Below are 15,183 nucleotides of genomic sequence, written 5' to 3'. Positions count from 1 at the left end.
AACTCCTCCCGGGACTTGGAGCCTTTGCCCCAGGGGTCTCCATACTCTGTGTGGCTGCCACATTCCCTTTGGCCTGTCCAGCCCCTGCTGTTCCTGGTCCCTGCTATCTGGACATTGTTGGTAGGGGCCATTGGATGGAGGGGTCATCTGTGAGCCTTGGGGAAGCAGGATCTGCCTGATGGATGAGGCAGGGCACGGCGGAGAGGAGGCAGGGGCCGTCTGGGTGGGGAGGCCACACTGGTCTGGCATGGGAAGCAGGACGGTGTGCCTCAGGACCCCCAGATCTGGGTGGGACTCCAGCCCTGGCCCTGCCCTGAGTTTCCCCACTGTTCCCCAGAGACCACGACCAGCACCACCAGCTCACTGGCGCCCCCGCCCACCACGAAGATCTGTGACCCCGGGGAGCTGGGCAGCGGGGGAGGGCCCTCGGCACCCTTCTTGATCAGTGTCCCTGTCACTGTGGCCCTAGCTGCTGCTGCCACCACTGCCAACAGTCTCCTGATCTGGTAGGTCGAGTGAGGCTGGGTGGCTGAGGGGAGCCTAAGGGGACCGTCATCCCTCACAGCCCCTGCCCTGTCTCCCCAGAGCCCGGCAGCCCGTGAGGACATGCCAGCGCACCTGCAGAGGAGCAGGAGGCCGGAGCTGAGCCCGCAGACCCCGGGTTCTATTTTGCACACGGGCAGGAGGACCTTCTGCATTCTCCTCAGACACAATTTGTAGAGACCCCGGCGGGCCCGGGCCTGCCGCACCCTAGCCCCACCACACCACACCGGCCCTCCTCCCTCCCTCATGGGAGGAGGGCCATGCAGCTAACCCACCCACCAAAGACACCCCACCCCCGCCCTGCCCCCTCGGGCTGGACCCTCCAATGCCAGCGACTCCCAGGAGCCCTTGGGGGGCCTGAGGGGAGCCCCTCACCTCCACAGTTTCTCCTCCTGCCCCAGCCTCCTGTCTGTCCCAGGGTCTCTGTTGCCACCATCAGATTATAAGCTCCTGACGCTGGGGGGGCCCAGCCATCACCCTCCCTCCAGCGCTCACACTTTTCAGTCCCCCCCACCCCTCTTTTGTACAACCCCCCTTCCCTGCTCCTACCCCACAGTATTTAATGCCCTGTCAGTCCCTTCTAGTCTGACTCCATGGTAACTTGCTGTATTTGAATTTTTTATAGATGTATATACAGGGAAGGGGGGTGGGGGGTTCTCATTAAACGCCACCATTTCATGAGTCCTTGGAACAGACCCACTTTGGGAGGGCATCCCTCTTCCAAGGATCACTCCCCTTCCAGGCCTGGGGGAGGGAGGACATTCTAGCTGGAGAGAGACAACTCTCTCCATGGAGGGGGGAGAGGCAACTCAGCCCCCAGGGAGTGTCTGGGCTTTCTGCTTCTTTGGGGGTAGGGCTCCCTGGAGGCCGGGGACAGAGTTGGGAATGAGAGGTCCCAGTGAGACAGGTCCCACATGGGGGTGTCCAGTCAGTCCTGGAAACTGCTCAATCCTGGCAGGGCAGAGGCCTGTCAAGGGTCGTCTGAGCTGCCTTCCACGTGGGCCCAGGCCTGGGCTTTACCCACAGGGGCAGAGATACAAGAAGCTGAAGAGACCCGGTTTCATGCTTTGGGAGGAGGCTGGGGGTTGTCATCCCTGCCATCCAGGAGACACAGTCTAGGGGTTCTAGCAGGTCAGGCCTGGGGATCAGCCAGGCCACAGGGCTCAAAGAGCAGAGCATCCCGGGCCTGGGCAGGCAGGGAGGCTGCCTGAAGGAGGCCCTTTGGAGTGCGACTAGGGATGGCACCTGTGCTTGAGGACTGGAAGTGTGCAGTGCCAGCCTCACCCTGGTCAGGATGGCGTGAGCAGGGGTGAGCAGGCTAAAGTTTTACAGGATGCCAGTCCTTGGTCCAGCTCCACACCCAGCCACAGCCCTCCAGTCCCCACGGTCTCTCTCATTTCTCCTCAGAGGAGGGACCCCCTGGCTGCCTCAGGCCTCCTCAGGTCCAGCCCCCTTGTGGAAGCCACTCACTGCGGCTCCTTAGCTGACAATGCTGGGGGCTGGGGCCGAGTTGGCAGGTACCTCTGGCCTGGGGGTAGGGGCAAAGGGTTAGACCAGAGCCCCAACCTGGGGAGCTGGGCTTGGCCTTGCTCTGGGTGGCTGGAACAAGAAGAGAGAAGTGGAGTCAAAGCCTTGAACGCAGTGACCCACGCACACACTCCCCCTGTGGGGACTGAGCCTCACACCTCCACGGAGTCACTGATCCCCTGATTTCACACGCACACCCCAGGTCAAACCTTTTTCCTCAGACCAGGGTCAGGAAGTGGACAGTCCTTGCTGGTCTCCCCAGCCTCCCCTGGGATCACACCCTGGGAAGAGGGGTTCACGGTGCCTTGAGCACTGATGAGTCAGGGCTCTCGGGACTCAGCAGGGTGAGGGGCTCAGCGTGAATGTGGCAGGCTCTCCAGGCCAGGCGCTAGAGGAGGAGAAGGGTGTTCCAGGTACGAGACCCCCTGGAAAGCAAAGCCCTGGTGTCAGAGGAGAGAGGCCTGTGGCTCTTCAAGCCAAATGGCCCCAACGATGGGAGTGCATGGCTCCTGCTCACAGGGAGAGGCTCCCAGGGTGGACGGCCTGAGAAATGGCCGTGGACCAACCTCTGTGCCCTGGGCCCCCACGTCTGCCTGTCTGGTCCCTATGAGGTGCGGCTGGGCCTGAACCTGTCCTTCAGGTCCAGCAGCAGGGGAGGGAGCAGGGAGTCATTAACCCTCAGGAATACAATGTTGTGGGATGGAGCTGAGCCTCCTCCTTCCCTGTCCCTGTGGTAAGGGGTCTGAAGTTACAAGGGGTCTCTGTCCTGTGCTGCCTTCCTGCCTTGAGAGCCTTGGTCAGCCCTGACCCACCCGCCGCCCACCCAGGCTTGGGCATCAGCAATCTGGCCTCCATTAGCAACATGGGAAAGCAATTATGTGGGGCCTGGGGAGGAGAAGGAGGGGAGAAGGGCTCCTGGAGCCTCAGAGGCCGATAGAGAGGAGAACTGGGGCGTCTTCCTGCCCCAACCCCAGGAGAGACCCAGCCCTGTCCCAAGCCCGGAGGTGGCTAGAGGGGCAGTGTCGTTGCCTCTGACTGGACTGAGCCTGGGGATGGTCATCCCTCCTGGGGGGTCCTGGCCCTTGACCTCACAGAGGCTGCTCACCTTGGAAGGTCTTGGCTGCTGTCTGCTGCTGCCTCCAAATGCTGTCACTTCACATCCGTTATTTCCCACGGTGGTTCTGAGGAGCTAGGGATAAGTATAGACGTCAGTTCTTGGAGCTAAATCAGAACCCAGAGAATTAAGACACTGCTGAGGGGGCCACCAGGGGAGGGGGCCAGCGTGCACACAGCTCAGCCTCTCAGCACACAGTTCTCATTGCTCCCCAAGGTGCATTGGGGATGGGAACCCCCCATGCCCCATTCCTACAACACCCCCGTCCTCTTCTCCTGAACCCATCCCGTCTCTGTCTGTCTCTGTCCCATTCCCAACTCTGAACTGTGTCTTTGTCCTGGTCCCTCTCTGTGTTTCTCTCTGCGTGTGTCTGTCCCATCTCAGTCTCTCTGTATGTCTCCATCTCCTGTCTCTGTTACCTTCTTTGTCTCTCTAGCCATCTTTCTCTGTCTCCATCCTTGTCCTTGCCTCTCTGTCCCTTCTCCCTTTCTCTCAGTCTTCCCTTGTTCTACCTTCCTCCCTGTCTGTCTCTGTGTGTCTGTCCCCATCTTGGAGTCTCTGTGTCTCTCTCTGTGTGATTCTCCATCCCTATTTCTGTGTCTGTTCATCTTCCCTGACTCTCTCAGTCCTTCCTTCTCTTGCCTCCTTCTGTGTGTTCTTGCCCTGGTCCAGACCCCAGCCTGTGGTCGCTGTGCCTCTCTGGCCTGAGCTGGGGGCTGTCCTGGCTTCTGCTGCCCCCTCTCGGCCGCCTGCCTGCCCTTCATTCCTGCTCCCGGGCAGGCAGCTGTCGGCACACACAACCCACATCTGCCTTCCAGCAGCCAGCCAGGAGAGGGAAGTGGTCGGGATACGCTAGGCAGGAATTCCTCCCGGGCAGCTTCCAGCCCTGAGAACACCCCAGAGCCGGTGAGCTCACTCCCTCCCTAGGCCGGGACTCTGAGGAAGTCTATCCAAATGCTTGGCTCCAAACCCTACCTCTGCACCCTGCACCTGTGTGTCTTTATGTCTTGAGGCCTACATGCCCAGAGCTGTTGGACCTGGCCAGGTAGAGAGATGACCCTCGGGTGGTGGCACCTGTCTGGGGATGCAGGAAGGATTGGGGGGTAATCCTCACATCCTTCCCTGTCCTCAGGGGAGGGTGGAGGGGAAGGAGGTCTGAGGAAGGGAGTCTGATGGAGCCAGTCTGAGGAGAGAGGCTGGAGGGGACCTTATCTGACAGTGTCACTCACATGGGGAAGGCTAATCTGAAGGGGAGTGGGTCTGAGAGGGCCTGTGTGACAGGATTACTCTGAGGAGAGGCTGGTCTGTGACATGCTATTGAAGACATCTAGTTTGGAGGAGGGGAGGCCGATCTAGAGAGTGTCAGAGGGTACCGTCTGAGGAGAGACTACCCTGAAGGGTCTGAGACTAGGATCACCAACTAGTCCTGGTTTGCCTGTGACTTTTCTAGTTCTAGCACTGAATATCTCAAGTCCTGGGAAACTTCTCAGACCTAGGCAAACAGGGACGGCCAGTCACTCTTCTCAAGAAGGCCTTGCTCCACAGTGCTGGTCTGATGGCAGAGGTCCATCTGTGGAGTGAATCTGTGGGGACCTAGTCTGACAGCGCTAGTCTGAGGGGAAAGGCTGTTAGGCTAGAAGCTTCTTTGGGCAGGAACCAGGCCAGGAAGCAGGTGGATAGTTAGGGTCCTTCCAGAAGGGCAGTGGCTTGGGGAGTAGCCACCAGGGGGCAGGGCAAGCTCTCAGGAGAATCAAAGGCAAAGGCCCCAGAGAGGGAACCAGATAGTATGGGGCTGTGTGCAAAGTGTGCCCGCAACAGGGTGTGTCACTGTGCCATCATGTGCGAGTTGGTGGTGATGGTGTACAGCTGTGCAGTTCTGTTTCTGCATGACTAGGTGGCCAGGGGCACATCTGTGCTGTGCTAGCGTGTAGCCTGTGGTAGAGAGTGAGCCTAGTGTGGCCATGGCCCAGGCCTTACCTGTGGCTCTAGGGAAGAGAGCAGGAGCACCTTGGGGCACCAGGACAGGGAGGTGGTGACAGAGGAGCAGTCAGAGAAGCTTCCCTGGGAGGGGCTGGGCTGGGGAGGAGAGACAGGAACCAGCTTCCCTACCTGCCCCTGCCCACCATAGTACTCCCTGAGTCCAGACTCAAGGGCTAAGTGCTTGGTTACACACACGGCAGCCCCCAGGCCAGGCTGCACACCTAGGCCCTGCCTGCCCTCCTCTCCAGCCTCTCTCCTCCTGCTCCCTTCAATCCTCCAGCTGGACACCCCCAGCCCACACCGCTCCCCGCTCATTGTTCCTCTCTCTCCTGCTTCCATGCCTTTGTTCATGCTACACCCTGCCTGAGGTTCTCCTGGGGAGCATTTGAGGTCCCTCTGCTGCTGCCTCCATGAAACACTCCCTGCTCATTCCCTCTTTACCATGAACTGAAGACCCACTATGTGCTGAGGTCTAGTCCTGTGAGCTCCTGTCTCATCCCAGGGACTTGAAAGTGCTGGGGGCTGGGGGCTCCCAGGGTCTTGCCCAGAGGAGGGGTCTGAGGGGAGCGGTATGGACAAGGCAAGGCTGGGGATCTCTGGGTTAGGAAGGCAAAGAGAAGCCGTCACAGAATCCCTCCACCCACTCCTACCCTCTAACTCCTACTTACAAAATGAACAAAAGCCAAAACAAACTGACACAAAAATGCTGCTACAAACTCAAGTCCAACCACACAAGGAAATTCTATTTATAAGCCTTAAAATGTGATAGCCAAGGAAAGTAACAGAAGATTCTGGTGCAGTGAGTGAGTGGTATGTCTCCTAACCCCATGTCCAAAAGTAGCATTGAGAAAAGGTGAGTCAACAACACCAAGAATTCTCACTAATATCTTGTAATTTGAGAGAAGTAGGCTATTGAGTGAGTAGGTAGACTTAGGAAAAGTCTGGGAAAAAAACCTTTGTAAATAGAAGCCCGTATGTTCCTCCATGAGACCTCAGGAGAGACAAGAATTGCTGCCGTGGCTTGGCATCTTCCAAGGTATAGGGCCAAGGTTGAGGGGACAAGCCAAAGCCTACAGGATGGGATGTGCCCCACCCCCATGCTGGAACAAGATCCCTAATAGGGCCTCAGACGATAGACAGCGCTCAGGCCCCATCAAGGTCAGCAGGCAGGCCCAGCCAAGCTACTGTTGGGCCACAGAAATGGGGTGGGTGAGTTTGAAAGCAATAGCCAGCTTTCAAACCATATCTCCCAGGGGAAGAGAAACTGGTTCAGAAGAGAAGGGAAGGGGTTCAAGGACCTACACTCCAGAGCATGGGAGGTGTTGGAAGAGGGAAGGAAATGGCATGGTCTTTAGACATACAGACCATAGCGAATATAGGTAGGAAGGAAAGAAAGGGAGGGAGGTGGGAGGGAAAGGAACAAGGAAGACAGGATGCAAAAAATAGATGAAGAACCCAATCTAGAAGAAAACACAACCAAAGGAATTAAAGCAGATTCCTGGCAAGTTCTTCCTGTTATAGAAGCTTTAAAAATAGTATGAAATCAATAGAACAAGAACTCAAAGGCAAGATGATAAAACAACAGGATGAGAGGAAAAGGGAGATTACAGAACTAAGGAAAAATGATAAAGGACAAGAATAATACCATTATAGATGTAATAAATCAGAAACAGCAAAACAGAATAGACGTGGCTGAAAATCAAAGTAATGTGTAGGAAAGGCTGGAGATATTGAAAGCACAGGTGAAGGGAGAAGGTAAAGACGTTAAAGCAATTAGAGTGAAGTTAATAGACAGGACAAAGACAAGCCACCATAAGCATAATTGTTGGCAGCCCTAAAGTAGCGCTTCCAAAAATGGAACAGAAAGAGATATTAAGATATGAAATGCAGAAAAGCTTTCCCTGAAACGAAGGGAGAACTGAATATTCAGATTGAAAGTACACACCATAAACCAGAGAAATCGATACAGAATAATTGACAGTAAGACACACTGAGTTAGTTGCCAAACTTTGAGGATAAAATAAAAATATTTTAGGAACCTAAGCAGAAAAAGCAAGTCACGTACAGGGGAAAATTCAGTCTGATCTCAGATTTCTCCAAGGAACGTTTGACAAACAAAGATATTGAAGCAGTGTCTACCAAGTTCTGAGGGTAGAAAATGGTGACCCCAAACATAACCAACAAAATGCTTGATCTCAATCGTGAATTTGGGGCTACAGAACTCATGAGCCCTTCTAGAAAAAACTACTCAAGGATAAAATCTAGTCAGCCAAGAGATGAATCAAAATAAGGAGCGGAGGAAGGGGGATTTATGTTAAAAGGACTGGTGGTGAACCTTCATTCCATTTAGGTTAAGATTAAAGTGTGGGAATTTTAGTTACAGAACAGAATTAAACATTATAAATCCTCATAAAGTAAAAACAACACTGACAACATAATCTGGAGGGCAGAGAAGGGGTGGGAAGGAGGACAGAAGCACTAATCACATTTTCTTTCGTGGTTCAGAGCAACTAATAGCAGATAAACCAGAAACATAATGGGAAAAATCCTGCTCCAATCTCAATCAAAATCATTTTCCTTAACCTGAGAGGGATCTTTGAGGGATGAATATTTTTTGAGGTGGAGAATTATTTAGCTGAAGTTCGCTATTCCTTCATTTTTACTTTAGCTTGTTTTCCCTCTGTTAAATTCAAGTAAAAGTATACTTTGTACTTTTGGTTAAAAAAATAGCTTCTATAGTATGCCTCAATCTTATGTAATTTTTCTACCTGTCTGGCTCTCTTTCTACACCTCTCTCTCTCTCTGTCTCTCTCTCTCTGGGCTTTATGCTTATCAAATGTTAACATTGACTTTTTCTGGGTGGCAAGATTTTGAGGGATTGGTAGCATTTTTCTTGTATTCTTTTTTATGGCTTAGATAACTTTTAAATAGTAAGCATGTATCTTTTTTCAGTCTGTTTTTTAAAAAGACCATCTATCTATCTGTCTATCTATCTATCATCATCTATCTATCTATCTAATCTATCTATCTATCATCTATTTCTTTTTGTTTAAGGCAAATCACTTAACCTTTATGAGCCTCATATTCCTTATCTTCAATCTGGGGATTGAAAACAAGATTTACGTTAGAGGATGTTTTGAAGATTGTGGGACAATATGCTACCCTCCTTGTGATAGCTGAATAATGGTCCCCAAATATGTCCTCATCCTAATCTCCAGCACCTGTGAATGTTAACTTATATGGCCAAGGGATTTTGCAGCTGAGTTAAGTTAAAGATCTTGAGATGGGAAGATTATCCTGGAGTATCAAGTGGTCCCAATGTAATCACAACCATCCTAATAGAAAAGAGGCAGGAGGAGTCAGAGTCAGAGGAGAAGGTGATGGGATGATAGAAGGAGAGACTGGAAGATGGAGGAAAAGTCCACAAGCCAAGGAAGACAAGCAGCCGCTAGACGCTGAACAGGCAAGGAAATGGATGCTCCTCTCAGAGCCTCCGGAAGGAACCAGCCCTCCCTACACCTTGCTTTTAGCCCAGTGAAACTGATCTCAGACCTCTGACCTTCAGATTGTAAGAGAATAAATGTTTTGTGTGAGGCCACTAAATTTATGGTAGTTTGTTACAACTGCAACGGGAAACTAATACACCTTCCTATGTGCTTTTCCCTTGGCCCAAGCTGACCTCCCCATCCATCTCTTTCATTCCCCTAACTCCTACCTGTTCAATATCTGATTCAGGTTTCCCTGGCAATGCCTACCTTTCACTGCTGCCCAGAGTTGGGTGTGCATCCCTCATCACAGCACTCAAGACTCTGTGTTGTAGCTGCTCAGGGACAGATCTCTCTCCCTCCTGGGCTGGACATATGCAAGGACAGGGCCAGCCCAGGCCGCTCTGCCTACCTAGCCCAGCAGAGGACCCAGCACGGTAGCTGTTAAATGAACTGATGAATAAATGAGTGCTAGGTGAATAGTTGGTACCACGTAAATAACAACTATTATCTTTCCTTGGGGTCAGGATCTCTCCCTTCCCTATTGCTACCTGGCTCTCTCTCCCATCAGTCTGTCCCTACATACACACACTCTTCCAATGTCTAGAAAACTAATCTGTGTCTCTCTCTGACTTCTTTCTTCAGTCATTGGTCCAAAACACATTCACTGACACCTATTGTTTGAGACTATCATTAGATTTACCTTTGTGCCTGCATGTGTGTGTGTGTGTGTATGTTGTGTGTGTGTGTGTGTGTCTTACAAAGACCTATGAACCTTTTTATGTGTATTTTCCTGGATATGTGGTGTGTGTCTTTTTATGGATGTCTGTTTTCATGCACATGCCTGTGTCTGTGGGTAGGCTTGTTGTTTCTGTATACATGTCTCTTTGCTTGTGTGTATGTGTGTCTCTGCTTTGTGGGTTGTGCATATGTGTGTTAGTGTGTGTCTGTATATGCAGGGAAGGACACATTTCTGCCCCCAAGGGCTCTGACCCCCTGCGGCAGGAGGGGGTGTGCTGGGACAACACACTGCGATGTTACCTGAGGTTTGTTCAGCCCAGGTCTTCCCTGTCCTGTGACAGGCTGAAGGCTGGGCCTTCTTTCTCTCAGTCTCTTGGGGTGAGGATCTCAGGCCCAAGGCTGCGTCAACCACAGACCTCTTCCTGACCCTGGCCTTCTGGAAGCCTAAGCTTCTTGAGGGGGTTATGCCAAGGAGAGGGGAAAGGGAGCAAAGCAATCCAGAGAGTCCCCCAGTTGAAGAGGGGTCTGTGTTTGCATGGGCAGGTGGGACCCACAAACACTCTCTAACGATGCCTTAGGAGTGGTTGAGGGTGGGCTTGGAAAGGGAGGATCCGGGGCGTTGAGCTCCCAATCTGGGCATCTCAGCAGAGACCAGATGAATCACAGCATAAAATACCCAGGACCTCTGCACAGTTGAGGAGGATGGGGTGAAGAGGGGCCCCCCAAATGACCTTCTGACCAGTGCCGAGGGCTGGAACCTGGGAGAGGAGTTACATTTAGTTTAGTTTTATCATTTTAACCATTTTTAAGTGTACAGTTCCATGGCATATTCACATTGTTGTGCAACCATATATTTAGTTTAGTTTTGTTTTTTAAGGATTTTATTTTTCCTTCTTCTCCCCAAAACCCCCCAGTACATAGTTGTATATTTTAGTTGTGGGTCCTTCTAGTTGTGGCATGTGGGACACCGCCTCAGCATGGCTTGATGAGTGGTGCTAGGTCCGTGTCCAGGATCTGAACCGGCGAAACCCTGGGCCGCCGAAGCAGAGCACACGAACTTAACCACTCGGCCACAGGGCCAGCATATTTACTTTTTATAAAATAAACATTACCAATTTTGCACTCCTGAGTACACCCACCACTGGGCTCAGGTGTCATCAGAAAAACACATACCGGAGGTAGAGGGGTGGGCTGTGGAGAGACACAGGACACTCTCTACCCCAGGGGGCGGGGCAGGGCATGGGAGGGAAAGGCTGGAATGGTGAGGACGGTCCCTGTGGTTGGCAGTGGCCCAGTGGGAGCTGGGGCTGCAGAGGTGGTGAAGCCAGGCAGTATGGGCTTCAAAAGCCAGGCTGAGGTTCAGGAGGTTCTGCTGAGAGCCAGGGGGCTTTGGGAGCTGGGGAGACCTGGAAAGATGTGTATTTGGGAAAGACTGCTCTGGGGGCCGTGCAGAGGAGAGTAAGGAAGGAAGAGAACGTGGAACCTGTGGTGGCTGAGAGCATGCACAGGCCTGAGTGAGGTGCTTTGAGTCAATGAATGATGTGGACGGCCTGAGAGCAGGTAGGAAAAGGACCAGTCCTGGGGTAGGGAGCACGGTGTGCTTTAGTCACAGAGTATAAAGTGGGATGGATGCAGGATGGAGGTGGAAGAATCTCGTACGACCCTGTTGACTAGGAGATGGTAGGACTGTTTATTGAATCAGTTAGTGGACAAGCTTTGGGGAAGTTGATAATAACCATGGCTCAGACATTCAATCACTTGCCTTTGGTCACACAGCAAGTAAGGGACAGACGAGCTCAGACGGAGACATGGCAAGGGTAAGGCACTAGTGGAACCTCTTGGTAGAAAGCATCTGGTCAGCAGTTAAGAGAATGGCCTCTGGGGTCAGACAAGGCTGGGCTCCTGTTGACCTTGGACAAAGTGATTAATCTCTCTCAGGCTCAGTGTCCTTAAGTGGAAAAATGGGAAAACAGCACCTACCTCACAGGGTCATTGTAAGGATTTAACAAGATGATGTATATAAAGAAATTAGCACAGTGCCTGCCATGTTGTAAATGCTCCATAAATCTTAGCTCTTAATCACAATAGCAGAAGCAGCAACAACAATAAATACCAGTCTGGGAGTTGGGAGAGAGGTCTGGGTTGGTATTAAAGCATTGTCAGCACAAAAATGGGCCCTGAATGCAGAGGAAAAGCTCACTTAAGGAGATGAGAGGAGAAGAGGGTGGGTGCAGAGAGCACAGCCAGCCCACCAAAGAAGCTGAGGAGGGGCCAGAGAGGTGAGGGAGACAGACAGCATGCTGGAGCTGAGGGCAATGCAGCAAACCAGGGTTTTAATCCAGACTCCATCACTGCTGCCGTGGGGCTTTAGAAAAACGCCTCGATTGCTTTCAGCCCCGGTTCCCTCATGTTATCCGTGGACTTGTCTTGCACGCAGCTGAGGGACACCTGTGACAAATGCAGAGCTCTGACACAGTCTAGATGCTTAATAAACAATAGTTGTTGTTTTAGGAGGAGGAATAAATGTTCCCAGAGAGAACAGCTTCATGGAACACAGGGGAGATAGTTTCAGAAAGAGATCAACAGCCTCAATGCTGCCAAAAAGTCAACAAAGATAAGGACTGAAAAGTATTCATTGGATGTGATAATGAGGTGAAAGTGACCTTGGTGAGGCAGCTTCAGGGATGGTGAGCTCAGAAGGTGGGGGCAGTGGCTGAGGAGTGATGGGAGGTGGGGAAGGTCGCTGGGAAAGCAGGTGACAGCTTGGCAGGGAGGCTGAGGAGTGAGCAGGCGGGTAGGGGCAGCAATAGGTAGGGTTTTGAGATGGGGAAATCAGCACACGGCAAGTGTGCTTGCCCCAGAGTTTAGTTGTTTGTGTCCCCTGCCCCCACCTGCTGAGGATTGGTTCCAGCCTTGGGCCCCTTTGTTCTCCACACAAGGCCTCTCTGTCTGGGCATAGATCATGGTGCGATCCCTGAGCCCGGACCTGGGTCACCCAATGCTGTGGCCAGACACCTACTCTCTGCCCTCCTTTCCAGTGTGGCCTGGGAAAAGTTGTGACAAATAAAAATGGCAAGTAATAGGATATATTGGAGTATATGAGGAAGCCATTTTGTGTAAACCTAATTCGGCCTGACCTTGTCCTTCCAAAAGGGCCTGACCGTGGCCATTGAGCATGCATTGTATATCTGCTTTAGATATTCCTATGGCAAGAACCAAGGCCCTTGAGATAAAGGTGCAACTTCCCTCCCCCTCCCAACGTTGGCATCTCCTTAAGGATTAAGCGTCTTTCCTTAGGCTAGAAACTGATTGCTGTGCTCACCTGTGACCAACCAGCTCGAGACAATAGACTTGCCTCCTGCTACGCCCTCCGAGAGAGCAGACCCACTACCTGCTGTGTCCATCAAGCGCTGTGCCGACAGGGCAATCTTGTGACTATTGTGGGAGGGACATTTCAATCATATGTGAAACGTCCTGTTTGGGGATATATAACCACCCTGTATACCTCACTTCTTTGGTGCCATTTCTTCCTTTGGGAAGAAAGGCCCCGGGCCATGGTCCTCAGATTTCAGCTCAGAATAAACTCTCCCAAATTTTCATTTATAGATTGGTTATGGATTATTTTCGTCGACAGTTGAAATGGTTCATACCTTCTACCGGGGCTTCCATCCCTGTCCCTGCCTGCCTACATCTGCACAGCCCAGGGGAGATGGACAGTAATAATAAAAATAGCTATCAATTATATCCTGGTTCCTTCCCACCAGTATGTAAACCTGCCCATGTAAGAAACAAATAAGACATTTTTAGAAATTAAAAAAAGTTTCCTCTGGTTCTACATCTTTCTGTATCTATTCTCCTTACTCCTAACTTTTAGTCAATCTTCTTGAAAGAATCATCTATATTGCATCAACTTCTTACTCACTCTTGAAACTGCTAAAATCTGGCATCCACCACAATCTCCACTGCCCACTGCCCACTGGAACTCCTCCTTGCCAAGACATCAACAACCTCCTTGTTCTTAAGTCCATTAGTCCCTTCTGTATAAACTACTGGACCGCTCTCTGACATTTGGATTGCTGACCCCTCCCTCCTCGAACTTCTGTCCTTTCTTGGCTTCCCTGAAACTATGTTCTCTCTTGGTTTTCCTTCTCTCTCTCTGACAGCTCCTTCCTTATTTACTTTGCAGATTTATCTTTTCCTGTGCATCCATAGATGTTAGTATGGTGGACTTCTTTATATTTTGTTTAGATGGCCCTCCCTTCTGGTGGGAACTGCCTTTCACTCATATAGTCATCAAGGGAGCCGCCATATTATGACCCTCCCACAGATCATTGGTGCAGGGAGTGGCAGCTGACCAAAGCCAGGCTGATGAGAGCAAGTCCTTAGGAATTTTGGAACTGGAACTGAGAAGGATAAGCTGGAACTGGAACTGAAAGAGACAAGCCAACATGTTGTTGGGTACCTAGATTTAAGCTGTGAAGTTGAGAATTGTCAGAAGCTGAATTTATTATCACGTGGACTAGAGAAGCATAGGAAGCTTGTCTGGAGAGAAAAAAGGAGAGAGAGGAGGCAGGGTGGGGACAACATGCAAGGCTTCCCAATTCCTCTGACTCTCCTGCTGTACCTCCACCCTGATTGCTAGGACGTCTCAGTTTCCTAATCAGGGAACCAACATTGAGAACAGTCAACAACTTAGTTCTGCAATTCAGTAAGGCTACATAATGATCTAGCCCTACCAGTCTGACACACATGTCCTTAAGCAAGTTAAATACTCTGGTGTCCCCTAACTGCGTGCAGACCACCTATTTTGGATGTCCCTATCCTGCCAGGCAAATGTGATGGTCCCTCCCATTGTAAAGTGAGTTTACTGGAATGCGGGTGAGGCAAGGGAATCATTCCAGGGCAGGCTAAAGAAGAAAAGCTTGTAGCCCTGGAACTCCAGCCTATGATTTCCCATGAAGCCAGAAGGCATAGGCAGAGGGACTGAAAGAGCCCCCAGACACAGTGCTAAAAAAAGAGTAATTGCTCCAAGAACTTGTGCAGGCCCCATATCTTCTTGGCAAAGCTTCAGAGAGCATGGTTCTACAAAATTCTAGTATTGACTATATTAGTAGAAATCTGTTGTATTCATGGATGTCCTTCCCCTTTTAAATAGTTTTTCCATGTGGGAAAATCCTAATTTTACAATCCAGCCTCCTCAGTATAGAAGTCAGAACTAAAATTCCAGCATCCCTTGCAGCTTGCTACCTCCCCGACGTGAGACTTTGATTTGGAAATGAGCAATATGAGGGAGGTAAACATCACTAAAGTTCACCAATGTTTCTGGTTCTTCTCTCCTTCTGAGCACCAGGAGGATTGCATTTCCCTTGTCACTTGATGTTAGGTGTGGCCATGAGATTTGTTTTGATCAATGCAAGCTGAGCAGAAGCCAGTGTATGCTTCTCCTCACTGTCTTCTGCCACAGCAAACTCTGAGGGTTCCTATCAAGAAGATGGTATCAGCATAAGAGGCGGAGCCTCAATCTCTGAATGACCACAGTGAGCACGACTCCCCCTCCCCTCTTCACGAATGCTGGAACTGTAGCCTGAGCAAGAAATACATCTTTATTATTTTATGCCAGGAAGTTCTGGGGGTTGTTTTAAACTACTGTGTTACCTAGCTAATCCTGACCGATAGAGGAAGGAAGCAAGTTGGACATACGACTTCAGTTTCTGCTGTTGCTGGTAGTACAAGTGTCCAGCTTCCGGGGGTGGGAGTGGGAACAGCAGTGGTTTCCCAGTGGTTACAATATTG

At 51.0% G+C, this 15,183-nt stretch overlaps 2 protein-coding genes across 7 annotated transcripts in view; one reads left to right on the top strand and one right to left on the bottom strand.

The window, feature by feature from the left end:
• Nucleotides 1–1,224, top strand: part of CNTFR (ciliary neurotrophic factor receptor) — a 39,872-nt gene extending 38,648 nt beyond the window's left edge. For all 6 annotated transcript variants that reach the window (XM_023627501.2, XM_014735516.3, XM_070248787.1 and 3 more), the window contains exons 9-10: nucleotides 338–506; nucleotides 586–1,224. In XM_023627501.2, coding sequence (XP_023483269.1) covers nucleotides 338–506; nucleotide 586 — 170 coding nt within the window. In that variant the 3' untranslated portion in view covers nucleotides 587–1,224. The remainder of the gene's footprint in view (nucleotides 1–337; nucleotides 507–585) is intronic.
• The window catches only part of DNAI1 (dynein axonemal intermediate chain 1), a 76,409-nt gene continuing 62,359 nt past the window's right edge, over nucleotides 1,134–15,183 (bottom strand). Inside the window, exons 20-21 of the mRNA XM_070248775.1 lie at nucleotides 3,176–3,259; nucleotides 1,134–2,495 (exon numbers count right to left, since the gene is read on the bottom strand). Of these exons, the coding sequence (XP_070104876.1) occupies nucleotides 2,424–2,495; nucleotides 3,176–3,259 (156 nt within the window). The 3' untranslated portion in view covers nucleotides 1,134–2,423. The remainder of the gene's footprint in view (nucleotides 2,496–3,175; nucleotides 3,260–15,183) is intronic.

Source organism: Equus caballus, chromosome 23 (genome assembly GCF_041296265.1).
Source record: "Equus caballus isolate H_3958 breed thoroughbred chromosome 23, TB-T2T, whole genome shotgun sequence".
NCBI lineage: Eukaryota > Metazoa > Chordata > Mammalia > Perissodactyla > Equidae > Equus > Equus caballus.
This window is presented reverse-complemented; position numbering and strand designations above follow the sequence as displayed.